Source organism: Schistosoma mansoni, chromosome W (genome assembly GCF_000237925.1).
Source record: "Schistosoma mansoni strain Puerto Rico chromosome W, complete genome".
In the NCBI taxonomy this organism is placed as follows: Eukaryota; Metazoa; Platyhelminthes; class Trematoda; order Strigeidida; family Schistosomatidae; genus Schistosoma; species Schistosoma mansoni.
Genome location: NC_031502.1, coordinates 33,784,073 through 33,798,698, shown reverse-complemented (window position 1 = coordinate 33,798,698; position 14,626 = coordinate 33,784,073). Strand labels below are relative to the sequence as shown.

General features: G+C 30.3%; 1 protein-coding gene across 1 annotated transcript; it reads right to left on the bottom strand.

Annotated features, from left to right (window-relative positions):
- Positions 1-239: 239 nt before the first annotated feature.
- Smp_191280 (hypothetical protein) lies at positions 240-449 on the bottom strand (the record flags this gene model as incomplete). The annotated part of the gene is made up of 1 exon (XM_018789454.1): positions 240-449. One exon carries the CDS (start codon positions 447-449, stop codon positions 240-242), a length of 210 nt encoding a protein of 69 aa, XP_018654895.1.
- Between the last annotated feature and the right edge of the window lie 14,177 nt (positions 450-14,626).

Below are 14,626 nucleotides of genomic sequence, written 5' to 3'. Positions count from 1 at the left end.
CTATGGCTACTGAAATTACTCGGTTGCTCGAAGAGTAGTATAAAGAGCCGGTTTCAAACCTATAGTCTAATGACTAAAAGTCGAATGTCTTAACCGCTAACTCCCTTTACAATAGTTAAATTGTTTTTCTATAGCATGTGGTAATAAATGTATTATTTCATAATTCCGTTCATCTGGATACTGTGCCATTACAAATCATCATCCAGGCTACATATACACATCAATGAATATAGTTAAATTTACACTTCTGTTAGACGAAGAATTCTTTTCAGGACTAATATTTTATATTTCAATCCTAGAAACATAACAAATATGTTATATCTAATTAATAGAACATCATTTACTTGACTTTGAGTAGAACTTTTCATTTTACTTCTCCCTATTTCTTGATATCTTAGATTATAAGACACAATAGTATATCTTATTTCCTTTTTCTCAAGTTCACACATTACAATTTTGGCTGCAAAAAAGAAAAAAACACAGTACTATACGTTTGCTCACCTGAAACAACTCATATACTTTCATGTCGAGATATTATCAGCGACAGTGAAAATAGAAAATTATTCTATCTTTTCCAACTATCATAATAGTAATTTTTTTCTTCCCCACTGTCACCATTTTAACGAGTTGAGGTATACTTTACTCTTCAAAAAGGTAAAGGAAATATATATATTAGTAATTGTAATATTGGAAATAAGAATAATTTATGATTAGATATTACATGATACTACTATTGGTTATAATAATAAGAAATAGAATATATAATAATATTAGTGCATAGGAAATACTGATGCCAATAAGAAGGAATCTGGGTTTTTTTAATACTACTTATAATATTTGTATTTTTATTACTTAGTTGATGATAAACATCAGAAATGTAAATTACTGACACAATAGCATTTGGTTGTATATTACTACGACTGCAACTACTACTACTACTACTAATAATAATAATAATAATAATAATAATAATGATAAGCTGAAATACTACTAACCGGTTGATTTGAAAACAGAAACATGTAAAGAAAAATACAATATAATTGTGACAGAATAGAAAATCATCTGAATAACTTAGATAGATAAGATCAACAAAATAACACTAATGCAACATACAATATCATCAAGTTAACGGAGAAATTCCTACACATAGAATACTTTCCTTTATAGACGGACGCTTATTATATATTAGTACAATTATGTTTGTGATTTTCAGACTACTTTATATTATGAATACGCCGAATATCCGGTTTATATAAGTGTAAACTAACACTTTCACTCAAATTTCACCTTCTATTATCTTTTTTAAAAATCTCATCCGAATTGATTATCATTAGTCTTTTTTTGTTAGTGTATTTTTAATTTAAGTCAGGAAGAGAAAATATATCAGATAACTTTGATTTGGTAAAGTAGGTGAGAATTGTTTTTTTGTAAAAAAATTTTGGAAGTCAGTATAAAAGAAGCATTTGACGATAGTTTTCTTTTTCTTTTACGGAATAACTGTAGCTTGACAATTAATGAGGTACATGAAATGTCAGACAACTGTTGTTTTTTTAATGCAACATTCTTCATGAGTCCTTATCCACGACTTACCAGGAATCAAAGTTAAAACCTTTAGTGTTGACAGAGGATATATTACCTTAACAGTAGTAAATTAAAATCCTACAGTTCATGTTTCCAAATATAGTTAATTTTTGTGATTATATTACTTACTTACTTACACCTGTTACTCCTCGTGGAGGAACATAGGCCGCTCACCAGCATTCTCCAACCCTATCCTGGGCAATCCTTTCCAGTTCTTTCTAGTTAACATTCATCTTTTTCACATCTGCTTCTATTTCCCGACGTAATGTGTTCTTTGGCCTTCCTCTTTTCCGCTTCCCTTCGGGATTCCAAGTTAGGAATTGCCTCGTGATGCAGTTTGGTGATTTCCTCAATGTATGTCCGATACAATTCCAACGTCTTTTCCTAATTTCCTCCTCAACTGGAAGCTGGTTTGTCCTCTCCCACAGAAGGCTGTTGCCGATGGTATTCAGTCAACGGATATTGAATATCTCGCGTAGACAACTATTTATAAATACTTGTACCTTCTTGACGATGGATGTAGTAGTCCTCGATGTTTCAGCTCCGAAAAGTAGGACTGTCTTGACGTCCGTATTGAAGATTCTCACTTTCAAATTAGTTGGCAGTTGTTTTGAGTTCCATATGTTCTTCAATTGTAAGAATGTGATCCTTGCTTTGCCAATCCTCGCCATTACATCTGCATCCGATCCTCCTTGTTCATCAATGATGCTTCCCGGGTACGTAAATGTTCTCACCTCTTCCAGAGTTTCGCCATCAAGTGTGACGGGCTTGGCGTTCTCCGTGTCGTATTTGGGAATCTTGCTTTTCCCTTTGTATATGTTGAGGCCTATTGATGCAGAGGCTGCTGCTACATTTGCTGTCTTCGTCTGTATTTGTTTGTGTGTATGAGATAGGAGGGTTAGGTGATCTGCGAAGTCCAAATCATCTAATTGATTCTGAGATGTCCATTGTATCCCGTGCTTCTCTCCAGATGTCGAAGTCTTCACAATCCAGTCAATCACCAGGAGAAAGTTTGTGACTATATGGTCGTAAGCATATAGTATTGTGTTGTCTCGACTGTCCAATGTCTAGTTAAGGTTACTGAGTGATGTAAAACTATTTACAAATAAAAGAATTTACAAAAATATCTATTTTTAATAAAAAGTATTCTTTAAATACAAGCAACTTTTATAACTGTCAGAAAAATTAATTTTGCATTTCAATATCATCTGAACGGACTGAAAAGATTTCATTCATCCTTGAAATAGGTCCTGGCGATGCTGTTCAAGATAACAATTAGATCTTCACTATTATACCATCTAACCTAGTAAGTGGGATATCACTATAATCTGAGTGATATAACTTCATTTGCATTTACGACATACTGATGAAATAAATGATTTTACGTATTGAATTAAGTAACACATACCTATTAAAGAATCAAGATTAAAATAGAATTTGAGTTAGCCATTGTATATCTAACATTGTCATGTTTTTAACAATTATTCTAGTAAGAAGTTTGTCGATGAATAGTATACAAATTAGACAAAATATTCAGATTTTTCAGTTCAATAGATCATTTTATAAGCCCAATGATTACTGTATGAAGTGTCCAAAAGCATCGGTCTACTAATTATTTAATAATCATATATATGGATACTATATAACCATCTGTTAATAGTTATTCCTCCCCCTTGACATGTTTTAATTTGAAATACTAATTTAAACTAAAATTTAATATGTAACCTTTTTCAGTCTATCATAGTAATCACTACTGTCACAAAATATTACATTTGTTCTGTATTCACAGATCCGATCAATTTTGAAAATTTGACTAATTTTAGCCCGGGATATCAGTTTTTGTTCAATCTATCTGGTGATAAGTTTTATGTTTCTAGGCGAAAACAAATAAAATGTACTATTTATGCATCTACGCTTAGATAAATAAGGATAGTTTGAATGTTTGATAAATATTTCATTATTAATTCTCTTCCATCATTCACATAGTAATTTATCTGGATAGTTTATGGATATTTGTTCAACTTGACCATCATTTTACCTATAAACAAGAATTCATCAGTTATTTATTAAAATTAAGGCGCTATGAATAACTTTTGTCTATATAGTCAACCAACTTGTCAATGAGATAGTTATCTTTTGATAACGTCGAACAATTATTCGATAACAGTTCGAGACAATTATCTACAAATGATTTCGATAAAACTCATGATATCTTAATAAGTTTATTTTTATATCACTTGTTTAACTGAATTATTTTTAACACAATGCTTTCACAATACTTACAGCTACTATAAATAGAAGTGAGCAATTCTAATACAAATGGAAATAACATCATGCTAATAAAAAAAGACTACTTAGGAGAAATTGGGATTCAATACACTAATCAACTCCAAATGCCCTAGTACGAACGAGGGTAGGAAAAGTCAGCTCTTCCTCTCGAATCAATCTCATATTGGCCACTAATATACGACCACTCTCATGGAAATCCTACTCACTGCCTTCTCGTGCAGGGGGTATTGTTTACGAAATTGAGAGGACGAAAAGTGAATGTTCGGCGCTTTAGCCAGGTAAATGGATACGGAGGGTCCACCTAAGGGAGTTGGGAAACCCTGATTCTAAACCACTGGTGCACATGGGCTCCAGTATCCTGAGGGAACAAATGGAGTATGAACTTATTGTTGATCACCGACCACCAGGAGACTGGATCTCCTGACATAGCTCCATTGCATTTAGGGTTAAACCTCTAGATTAAAGGTTCAATAAGTGACCCTTTAAGGAAAGCACCTGCTTTGGTTTGAGTACCCAGTCAGTTTTCCAGCTCTCACACAAATAGAATGATTTATATGGTGCATATATATATAATTGGTACCATCTTGTACCAATGTTTATATGTTTTAATCAATAAATAAATACTATATTATTCACTATGTAAAACTGTTTAACAGATTACTCAAATTTTGAAGATCTTATGTATATTTAGTGACTAATTAATAAATATTTTCATTTATTATTCATAGACATAATAATGATTTAGTAATTCTATCATAATTATATATTTGACCTCTTCAATTATCATATAATAACCAAATGTAGAATATATAAAAAAAAAAGAAGGATATCAGCTTATAAGAAACAATAAAGTGTCTCTGATACTTATAATCAGTATTATAACAGTTTATAATATGAACCTGTATAAATATATAATAAATATAATCAATAAATATGATAGTCACTAAGATAAATCATTCAATTATTTGAAAGTTGTTTCCATTTCCATTATTTTTTTATTTTTTTTTATTTTTTAATATTTTTTTTTATATTTTTTCCATATAAAATAGCAACAGGTTTTATATAATGAAAAGTTTCAATATGTTCATTCCTATAATCATGTTATCGAATACATACATATATATATATATATATATATATATATATATATATATATATATATATATATATATAGTTAATTAATAATCATAGGGGTATTATCCATATCTACGTTTATATCTAGATAGTCTGTTTATAGGAAACAAATGTAATCATCTACTCTTATTATTATTATTATTATTATTCTTTATACTCTCCTTATTTATTTTGTTACTCTGAGTATCTATTTGTCGTCAATATATATACATAAGAAAAGATTTTGTCATAATGACCGAATGTGATTTACACCTTATTCTATTAGTCTGCCCCATAATTACTTTTGTTTTTTCTTACTCATTATTGTACATATATATGATATAAAAGTGTGAATGATTTATGAAATTTAATTTATTGAATGAATTCTAATGAACATTTAGACTGTTTTAAAATTTGTCTAACCTCTTTTTATGTCATCCTATTTATGTATGAATGTATATATGAGAACAGGCTATAACAAGAACATTCAGTAAAATGATAATAGTCAACATAAATTTAAATGGCAGTAAAAAAACAAACAACCGTTCTGGATGATCAATTTTTACTGGACTATGTATAGTTGTCAGATTGTTTATAGATTCATCATTTTAAAAGGTCGGAGATATACATGAAGTCTGATGGTAATATTAAGTATATATCATTAATTGATGTATCTAAAATGTCAACCTCTAGAGTCAGCTTCACTGATTTGAATGATGAATTCTCATTGATAAAAATGAGCACTTATGGATTATATATTGGAACGTTCACATATAAGCGATCTTCAGAAATTTTTAGAGAACATAAAATCTTTAAATACATCATTTCAGTGATTATCTAGTCGACTGAAAACTTAGATGAAAGATATGTTCAGAGATTGGCCCATTGTGATGTTAATTGACGTAAAGATGTTTCTCTATAGCTAAATATTCACCGGAATGGTTATTTTGATCTTCTGATGATAACATGCTTACTTAATTACTTACGCCTGTTACTACCAATGGTGCATAGGCTGCCAACCAGTATTCTCCAACCCACTCTGTCCTGAGCCTTCCTTTCTAGTTCTATCCAATTGCTGTTCATTCTTCTCATATCTGCCTCCATTTCTCAGTGTAATGTGTTCTTTGGTCTTCCTCTTCTCCTTTGGCCTTCAGGATTCTATGTGAGGGCTTGCTTTGTGACTCAGTTGGGTGATTTCCTCAATGTGTGTCCTACCCACTTCCAGAGCTTCTTCCTCCACTGAAATCTGGTTTGTTCTCTCCCACAGTAGAATGTTGCTGATAGTGTCTGGCCAACAGATCCGAAGTATCTTGCGTAGACAACTGTTAATAAACACCTGTATCTTCTGGATGATGCCGTTCGTAGTTTTCCACGTCTCCGCCCCATACAGTAGAACTGTCTTGACATTTGTATTGAAAATTCTGATCTTGGTGTTGGTTGACAATTGTTTTGAGTTCCAGATGTTCTTCAATTGTAAATATGCTGCTCTTGCTTTGAATAACATGCTATAATATTTAATTTAAGAGAGGGCATAACTAATGGCCTCATAAAATTAACTGTTTCATTAGTTCGAAATATTTTATATCCATCAATTTATTGGATCATAGGGATGTTTACAAAAAGCACTATATGCTTTCTGAATTGAACATACAAAAGATTAAATTACTTGACTACTATTTTTGATATTACTAGGATAAGACGAGTAAAGAGAGAAGCTTAAAAATTTAGTGACTATTCTTCTAGGAAAACATGTTTACATATTTCTGATGAATATTTATCAAACGGTTGTTTAATATTATACTGAAATAATCCTAGTTGTAACCTTATTTTAAAGCATTAATTGCTGTTATATTTTTTATCTCCCTTAATTTATGGGTCAGCAAACCATCAATCTACTAAACGACATCAAAATGTCCTAGTTATGTACTTATGGAGAGTGATTACCTGTATTGAATTTTAGTCTAGTATTTTACCAATGCACTCATGTAAATTATGAGTATCAATTGATGAAGGTACTTATGCCCACTCATTTTGAAGTGAACCAAAAATCAAGTAAGGAAAACTATAGAGCGTTTTGGTAAAATATGGAAATCGTACTTTAAATACATCATTTGCATATCTTCCATCAGTTATCTCTTACACACTTCATCTTTCATTCATTACTGTTGTTATTTTGATTGCTTTCGGTTTTCTTCTCTCTTCACTTCGATTTTCTCAGTTTTCTGCTCGCAAACATTCCACTTCTGATTGATGCTATACACTACTTATATCTGTCAACATAAATAGTATACACCATAATATGTATTTCTGGTCTTCCAATTGAAAATTGAGGGATGCATGAGTCTGTATGGCCTATTGATATCGTGACGAGTATATTAACGAAGTTAGGGGACGTACTGTTAGCTGAAAAAAACAACAAATCAGAATATATAATGAATGTTCATTTTCTCGAAATCTGAACACGGATTACTGTTTCTAAAAATTATGGTTATATGGCGTTTATTGTTTCATATATGTTATATCAAAATAAAAATGGTTAAATATCAGCATGAACTGGTCAGCAGTTATTTCATTAGAAAAGGCCATCATGAAAGACCAATTTTAAATTTACTATTTAAATATATATCCATAAATATAGGATTTTGTGCAGATTATAGAATTTTCATAGTTACTAAATCACGAACTGGTCTTAGATAAACCACTATTGAAAACCGTAAAGCATTAGAAAGCTGTTTCGTTATAGTAAGGAAATCCTCAGCAGTGTTTTTTAACGACCCAATCATAGGGAATCGAACTCAAGACCTCTGGACTCTCTCGTGAACTCTAAATCCCTAAATAGTTTATCTGTGACATAACAGTTTTCAGCGATAGTTTAGTTATATATATATATATATAGTCTGGAAGATTTGCGTAGATATATGGGATAACAAAGTGTCCATGGATCGACCATATCAGTACCTCAAAACAGAAGTGTTTTTAACACTTAGTTACAAATTTCTTTATTATTAAGACACATAAGTGAAGTAAAATACTGAGTGTTATATAGTTTAAACTTTCTTCAAATAAATTTTTAACTCCTACAGTATCATGATATTAGTCTGACATCCTCAATCAAAGTAACCTAGTGAAATTATATTACTTAAACATTAAGCAGAAATCTCAGTTGCCTATGTATTATTAACCAGTCTAATTTATCGTAAGTTAATAATAATTAAATAGTCAAGAAAAACAACAATGCAGAAAACGACATTTTCTTATGTATCGTCCATTGTCCACACTTTTGATGGTTAAATCATCTTCAGAAAAAACATCGAGGTTTTGATAACAGCACTTTCTCAGTAAATAATACATTTAATTTCATACAGCTAATGATGGGTCGTAACTTTTGATGTTTTAACATAAATATTCAAGCGCAATTGATATTAACATAGATTTGTTTAACGAATAGTTGAATTCTCATAAATAGACTTGCGGAGAGTATAGAATTTAACAGTTGACATCACGGACTGACCTTACTTATTCAACTAATGAAAATAAGGAAGCACTGAACACCTGTTTCTTCCTAGTATAGAACTTCTAAACAATGTACATCAACGATGTAATTTATACAGTATAGCAACCTCCCCAAACCTCCATACCATCTATACTCATGTACTCTGTAATGGTTGATTCTGTGTGACACTTCATGAAGTAATAGCGAGAAGCGTTGTCCAATTGGGTTCAGCTATATTGAATATGAGTCAGTCACCCATCGATGACATTAGGAGGTGGTTATGCAACATACCAAATCAACCAGAGTTTAAAATATTAATAAATTAATATTATTAATCACCATTTAATTAATAATATTAAAGCGAATGCCTTAACCAGTTTATTGATTAAGTGAATACTGAGAGACCTGAAAGTCTTGAGTTCAATTATTAATGAGGATATGGATTGCTGAGGAATCCTATACTATAACAAAACAATAATCCAAAGCTTCTTGGTTTTCAATAGTTGTTTAACTAATATTACCAAACAATAAAATATAGTTGAGATCATGAATTAATTGAAGCTAGACCACCATGGAAAACCTGAAAGCACTGGACGACCGTTTCGTCCTATTGTGGGACTCCTCAGCAATACTCATCCACGATCCCGCCTCACAAGATTCAAACCCAAGGCCTACTAGTCTCGCGCCAGAGCTTCAATTGATTCATGATCTCAACTATATAAAATTACTAAAATCTCCACAAAACCTCCTTCTAAAAACAACAAAATAGTCACATTTCATTCTCTTATTCTTACTACTTAAATTTTTCTTACAACATTTGTCACTAATGAAATATTGTTTTGAAGTTATATATATTCCCATATATTATTATTATATCATATGAAATTCTCTTGAGTAAAATCTATTTCACATAGATCATATGTTACATTAAGGTAAAGATAATACTAATGACAACAAATATTGAACATTGAATTATCCAAGTTTACATGTTTGTATATGTATATATATATATATTATAAAACCTTATTTAAAGAAATAAGAAAATGAGAAAAGGTAATAAATATTTCTTGTCTATATTCATAGTTGTAGAGTAATATAACATATGAACAATATGATTAATATATTGAAAACAAGAAAAGAGAAAAAAAAGAAAAGAAAAAAGAAAAACAAAAAAGAGTAACTAATATAAATAAATCGAATTTCAATAAAATTATCAAATATAATCATGATAAATGATAAGTGTTTATTTATTCTATTCAGTTACCCTGTTTAATCTATTCTATACTTTCTTTTTTTCCTCTTCTTCTCATAAGGTAGATTTATCAAACATCTGGTTTTTAAGTTTCAATGAAAATATGATATTCAATGAAGAAACTTTTTTTTTAAAAAAAAAAAGGAAAAGTAAATCTCAAGGGACTTTTAGACCGTAGAAAATGACATAGGAAGAATGTTTGAACACGCAATGAAACTGATTGATTTTGTATTATGAATAAATAGAGATAAATATAATCGAATATTTATATTTTATAAAAGAAAAAGGTATATATGATGAATGTTTTTATTTTTTTAGGATAGAATCTAAAATTGAAATTATATACGGTGATTAAAGTAATGAGTGAAACCAAATATGAAAAGTTATGTACCCAATTGGTATTATTTGCTTGTATCTTACCATTGTTGTTAAGGATTGAAATTGATCAGTCTCTTGTTGGAATATGTTCATCCTGTACGGACTGCTTCGATATAGCCTCAATTCACAAGTATTATAAGCAAAGATGGATAGTGGCTAGCAGTAGAATCCAGGATGTCTGTTTCGTCCTATTTAGAACTCGTCAGTTGGATGAACCTACATCTCAGAGTTGGTGTCCACAATGGAAAGATACAAACAAATAATAAATAGTGAATTTAAAACTTCACCCCATTGCACAAACAAGTGGCTATCAGGACTCAGTAGCTGACTAGATAACACGATGGCGTTTGGAATCGAACGGTACTGGATAGAGTCTCGGAGTGAACATGAACTCTGAGATGCAGGTACATCCAGCTGATGAGTTCCAAATAGGATGAAACACATGTCCTGGATTCCACTGCTAGCCACTATCCATCTTTGCTTATATAATTATGTAAGGTTAAACATTGAAATTATTTAAAATTTGCTGATGAAGGACCTGGAAAAAATGAACTTGTTTCAGTTAAACCATTATCAAATATGTTGAAATGAATTTTCTATAAGGAAAAGTGTTGTTAGAGTTGAAAATGAGCTAGAGTAAAATCTTAACTCCTTTAGGTGATGTAAGAATTTCAGTTATTATTCATGAAGAAATTTTTCCATACAACTAAAATAAATATTCACATGACATAATAATTTTACTCAAGCAAAGGATTATTTTCAGAAGTTAACTCGGATATCATCTTCAATATTATTAAATCATCTGAATTTTAGGTAATAGATTGTTAAGAAATATGACTAAATTAGACTAAATAATTTAAACTACTGATTAGTAATATATAAGAATTTCCGTCGAAATTTGACCGGACAGTTTGACGGTTTTGGGCATCGAGGTGATTGCGAAACGTTGGATTTACTTTGAATTCATTCGTTATAAATACATTCATCCTCCTTAATATTTATTAGTAACTTACTAATTTTATTAATAAAATAACTAGTGATGCTTTCTACCTTCAATCAAAAGCAAATATTCTTGGTGACTTACAGCCATATTGTACCTTTTCACTGGTTAAAATGATAGATTCACAAACAAAACTTTTTTCATGCACGAAACACTCTAAACGATCAAGTCTTTGTAATTTCTCGTCGTTGATATTCAGTACTATAAATGATAAGCCTCCATTTCCATATATATATTTTAGGAAGAACTTTTCAATAATCAATTTGTTACAAATTTTAGTACACTTTGTATTAGTTTTAAACACTGAGATGTCAATATATACAAATTATTAGTCCTGAGCAGGATGAAATGTGCTTCCTGTACTCTGTTCATAACAATAGTTCAATTATATTAATATCGGTTAAAGTTCAAAGAACAAAATGTATTAACTTGGCCATTTGATCCAGCTACATAGTTAGCCAAGTGTATTACTGAAAAAACCCTTTAAAATTTCAGAAACTTTGAGCACTCAAATATTTCTTTCCATTGAATATCAATATATATATATATATATATATATATATATATATATATATATATATATATATATATATATATATATAACCAATAATTTGTTCCTTACCACCACGAGACTTAACTGTACGTATAGTTAAGTTTGAAGCATTACTTCATCCATTCTAGACTGGATTTAATTCTGGTCTGTTTTACTAACTGCAAATTCAAAGATATCAAAACACTATGTCAAAGAAAAATCACTGTTGTACAGAGAAATTATCATGAAGAGAAAATTTTATATTAGAATATAGAGTTGTCGTACCGTGCTTCTTTAATCTTTCACCTCGATAACCGTTATAGTACAAATCTCAACAGTGCATAAAATCAAAAGGCAAAGAGAAGCAGTAACTACAGTTTTATTGACAAATGATGCAGGCCAGAAAGTTATCAGCACATGAGCAAATATCAGCGAGAGAAGCATAAATGACACGCCTTGGAGATAGCGGGTAAGCCAACTCACTTTAATCAAGCGTTAATCAATATTTATAGTTAAATAAGGAGTTACAGACATGTGATGAATAAGATAAAAGGTGTACACACATACACTCATAAAAATAGCCAGGGTTAATAAGTGAATAATTAACAAGGTCAAAACATGACTCAAGATGGATAGGTAAATTGGCTTGTCCAAAAGCTAAAATAAGGAATACGGGCTTAACATATCAACCGACACTACGGAGTTCTGTTAGTCTCATTGTTTGAAGAGTTATGAGTATCCAAAATAAAAATCATATCTATCCTATTTAATTCTAATATAAATGAAAATTATTAAGTTTTAACACAATAATATAAAACCTACCACTAAAGTCGATTCTTAACTTCGTGTACTTTGCGAGATTTGTATCGTTGATGAGATACAAATCTCACGAAGTACACGAAGCTTCAAAGTCAAAATTAACTAGAACTCATAGATTCTTAGCATTTAAATAGATCAGTCTTCTTTGAATCTCATTCATAAGTTTCCACAAATTTTCAAACTACAATAATTAAAAGATAATTCGATCACATCAAAATATTCAACACAAGTGATAATTTATGTTTAAAGAAAAAAGTATACAGGTGAAAGTATTCAGTAGTATCGAAATTAGTCACGCAAAATATCAAAATTATGAAATGAATTAATGAGAAATAATTAAGAAAATGGTGAAATGAAAAGAAAAAAACTTTCACAGTTATTCATTTTAAGTTTTATATTTATAAATATTGTAGACAAGTGATTTATGTTATTTGACTGTCTGATGAATACTTTAAGGATTATTACTTTATGCGATTTCGGATGACATACACCTGGAAAAAAAAGAAAGATACATACAACACTTTTGATTAACTCTATAGATTGTCATTATTTGCTTAAAATATATTTAGTTTAAAAGATGAATTTATGAATAGTGTACAATATCTTGTTTTATATAGTTGAAATCATGAGTCGATTGAAGCTAGACCACCAGGGAAAACCTGGAAGCACTAGACGGCCGTTTCGTCTTATTGTGGGACTCCTCAACTATACATAAAAATTACTAAAAAAATCCTCACAAACAACCCCCTTATCATATGCTCACTAGTGACTGGCTCCATGAGGTATTTCTTGGAGTTCTAATGAGAAGCAGGACCAGTGGAGTTCAATCAGGTCTGCTGGGACATTAGCGAATGGTTGCTCAATTTCGTGGATTGGTTGAAATTAGACATTAACATAGTTCGGTGCCGGCTCACTGGTCTATCGGTTAAGTGCTCTGGCGCGAGACTGGTAGGTCCTTGGTTCGAATCTCGCGAGTGCGGGATCGTGGATGCGCACCGCTGAGGAGTCCCACAATAGGACGAAACAGCTGTCCAGTGCTTCCAGGTTTTTCATGATGGTCTACATTCAATTGACTTATGATTTCAACTATCTATAAAAATTTAATTAATAGTAAATCGACTTTGATTAAAAAAATATAAAAATATTAAATAAATAAAATGTGTTATTGTCTATTAAGCCTTTATATATGTCGTATATAATTAAGGATTGTCATAGAAGAAATCTATAAATCATTCATAAATATTAACTAATACTACTTATTATTCATAAGATTATTTTAAAAGTTTATAGTAGTACATCTTTTTTCTAAAAAAAAGATTTATCATATATTGAACTATTTATCAAACAAGTGTTTTTAATTTATATATCTTTTAAAGTGAATAATATTTCACAAACTATTCAAAAACACCCGAAGTAGTAGTATAGTGAACAAGAACACTAGTAGGGACAATCGAATGTATTCAAGCCCAAATTACAGATTATCTCACTAAATTCTGATAACCATACAGTCAGCAGTTAATTTGCAAAATAGCAATCCATTGTCTCAATCTTAACTGTTTCTTTTGCAAATATCAGTCCGTCTTTTCTGAATTCATTGTTCATGTATTTTCGAACCGATTGCGCTTCATTTCTGTTCGTTCCTTATCGATCTTCTTCCAAAATACATTCTATGAGGAGTCCCACAATAGGATGAAACGGTCGTCCAGTGCTTCCAGGTTTTTCCATGGTGGTCTAGCTTCAATCGACTCACGCTTTCAACTATGAACATTCTATGTCTGACCATCACCATAGACTACTTATATGGATATAAGTAGACCACATCACAGTAGTATTAGTAGTAGTATAAGTAGTAAATTCTACAAAATAAATTTAATTTTAAACTTAATACAAATGTACATTATGATCATTATAATTATTAAAGTAGTTGAGTTGTTATTACAAAAAAAATAATAAAATTTAATCAAATAAAAAGAAAAAAAACAAAACTGGAATTAGTTATTCTCAATTAATTAATTACAATGCAGGTATGTTCTTATTCATTACAATTTTTAATTGGTTAATAGTTTTTTCTTATAAAATTAAGGACACAATAAAAATGGATCAATTAAAAAAGTGATTTCAATAAAATCAGAATAATTTAATAATTTATATGAAGCAATCACCAAGTGT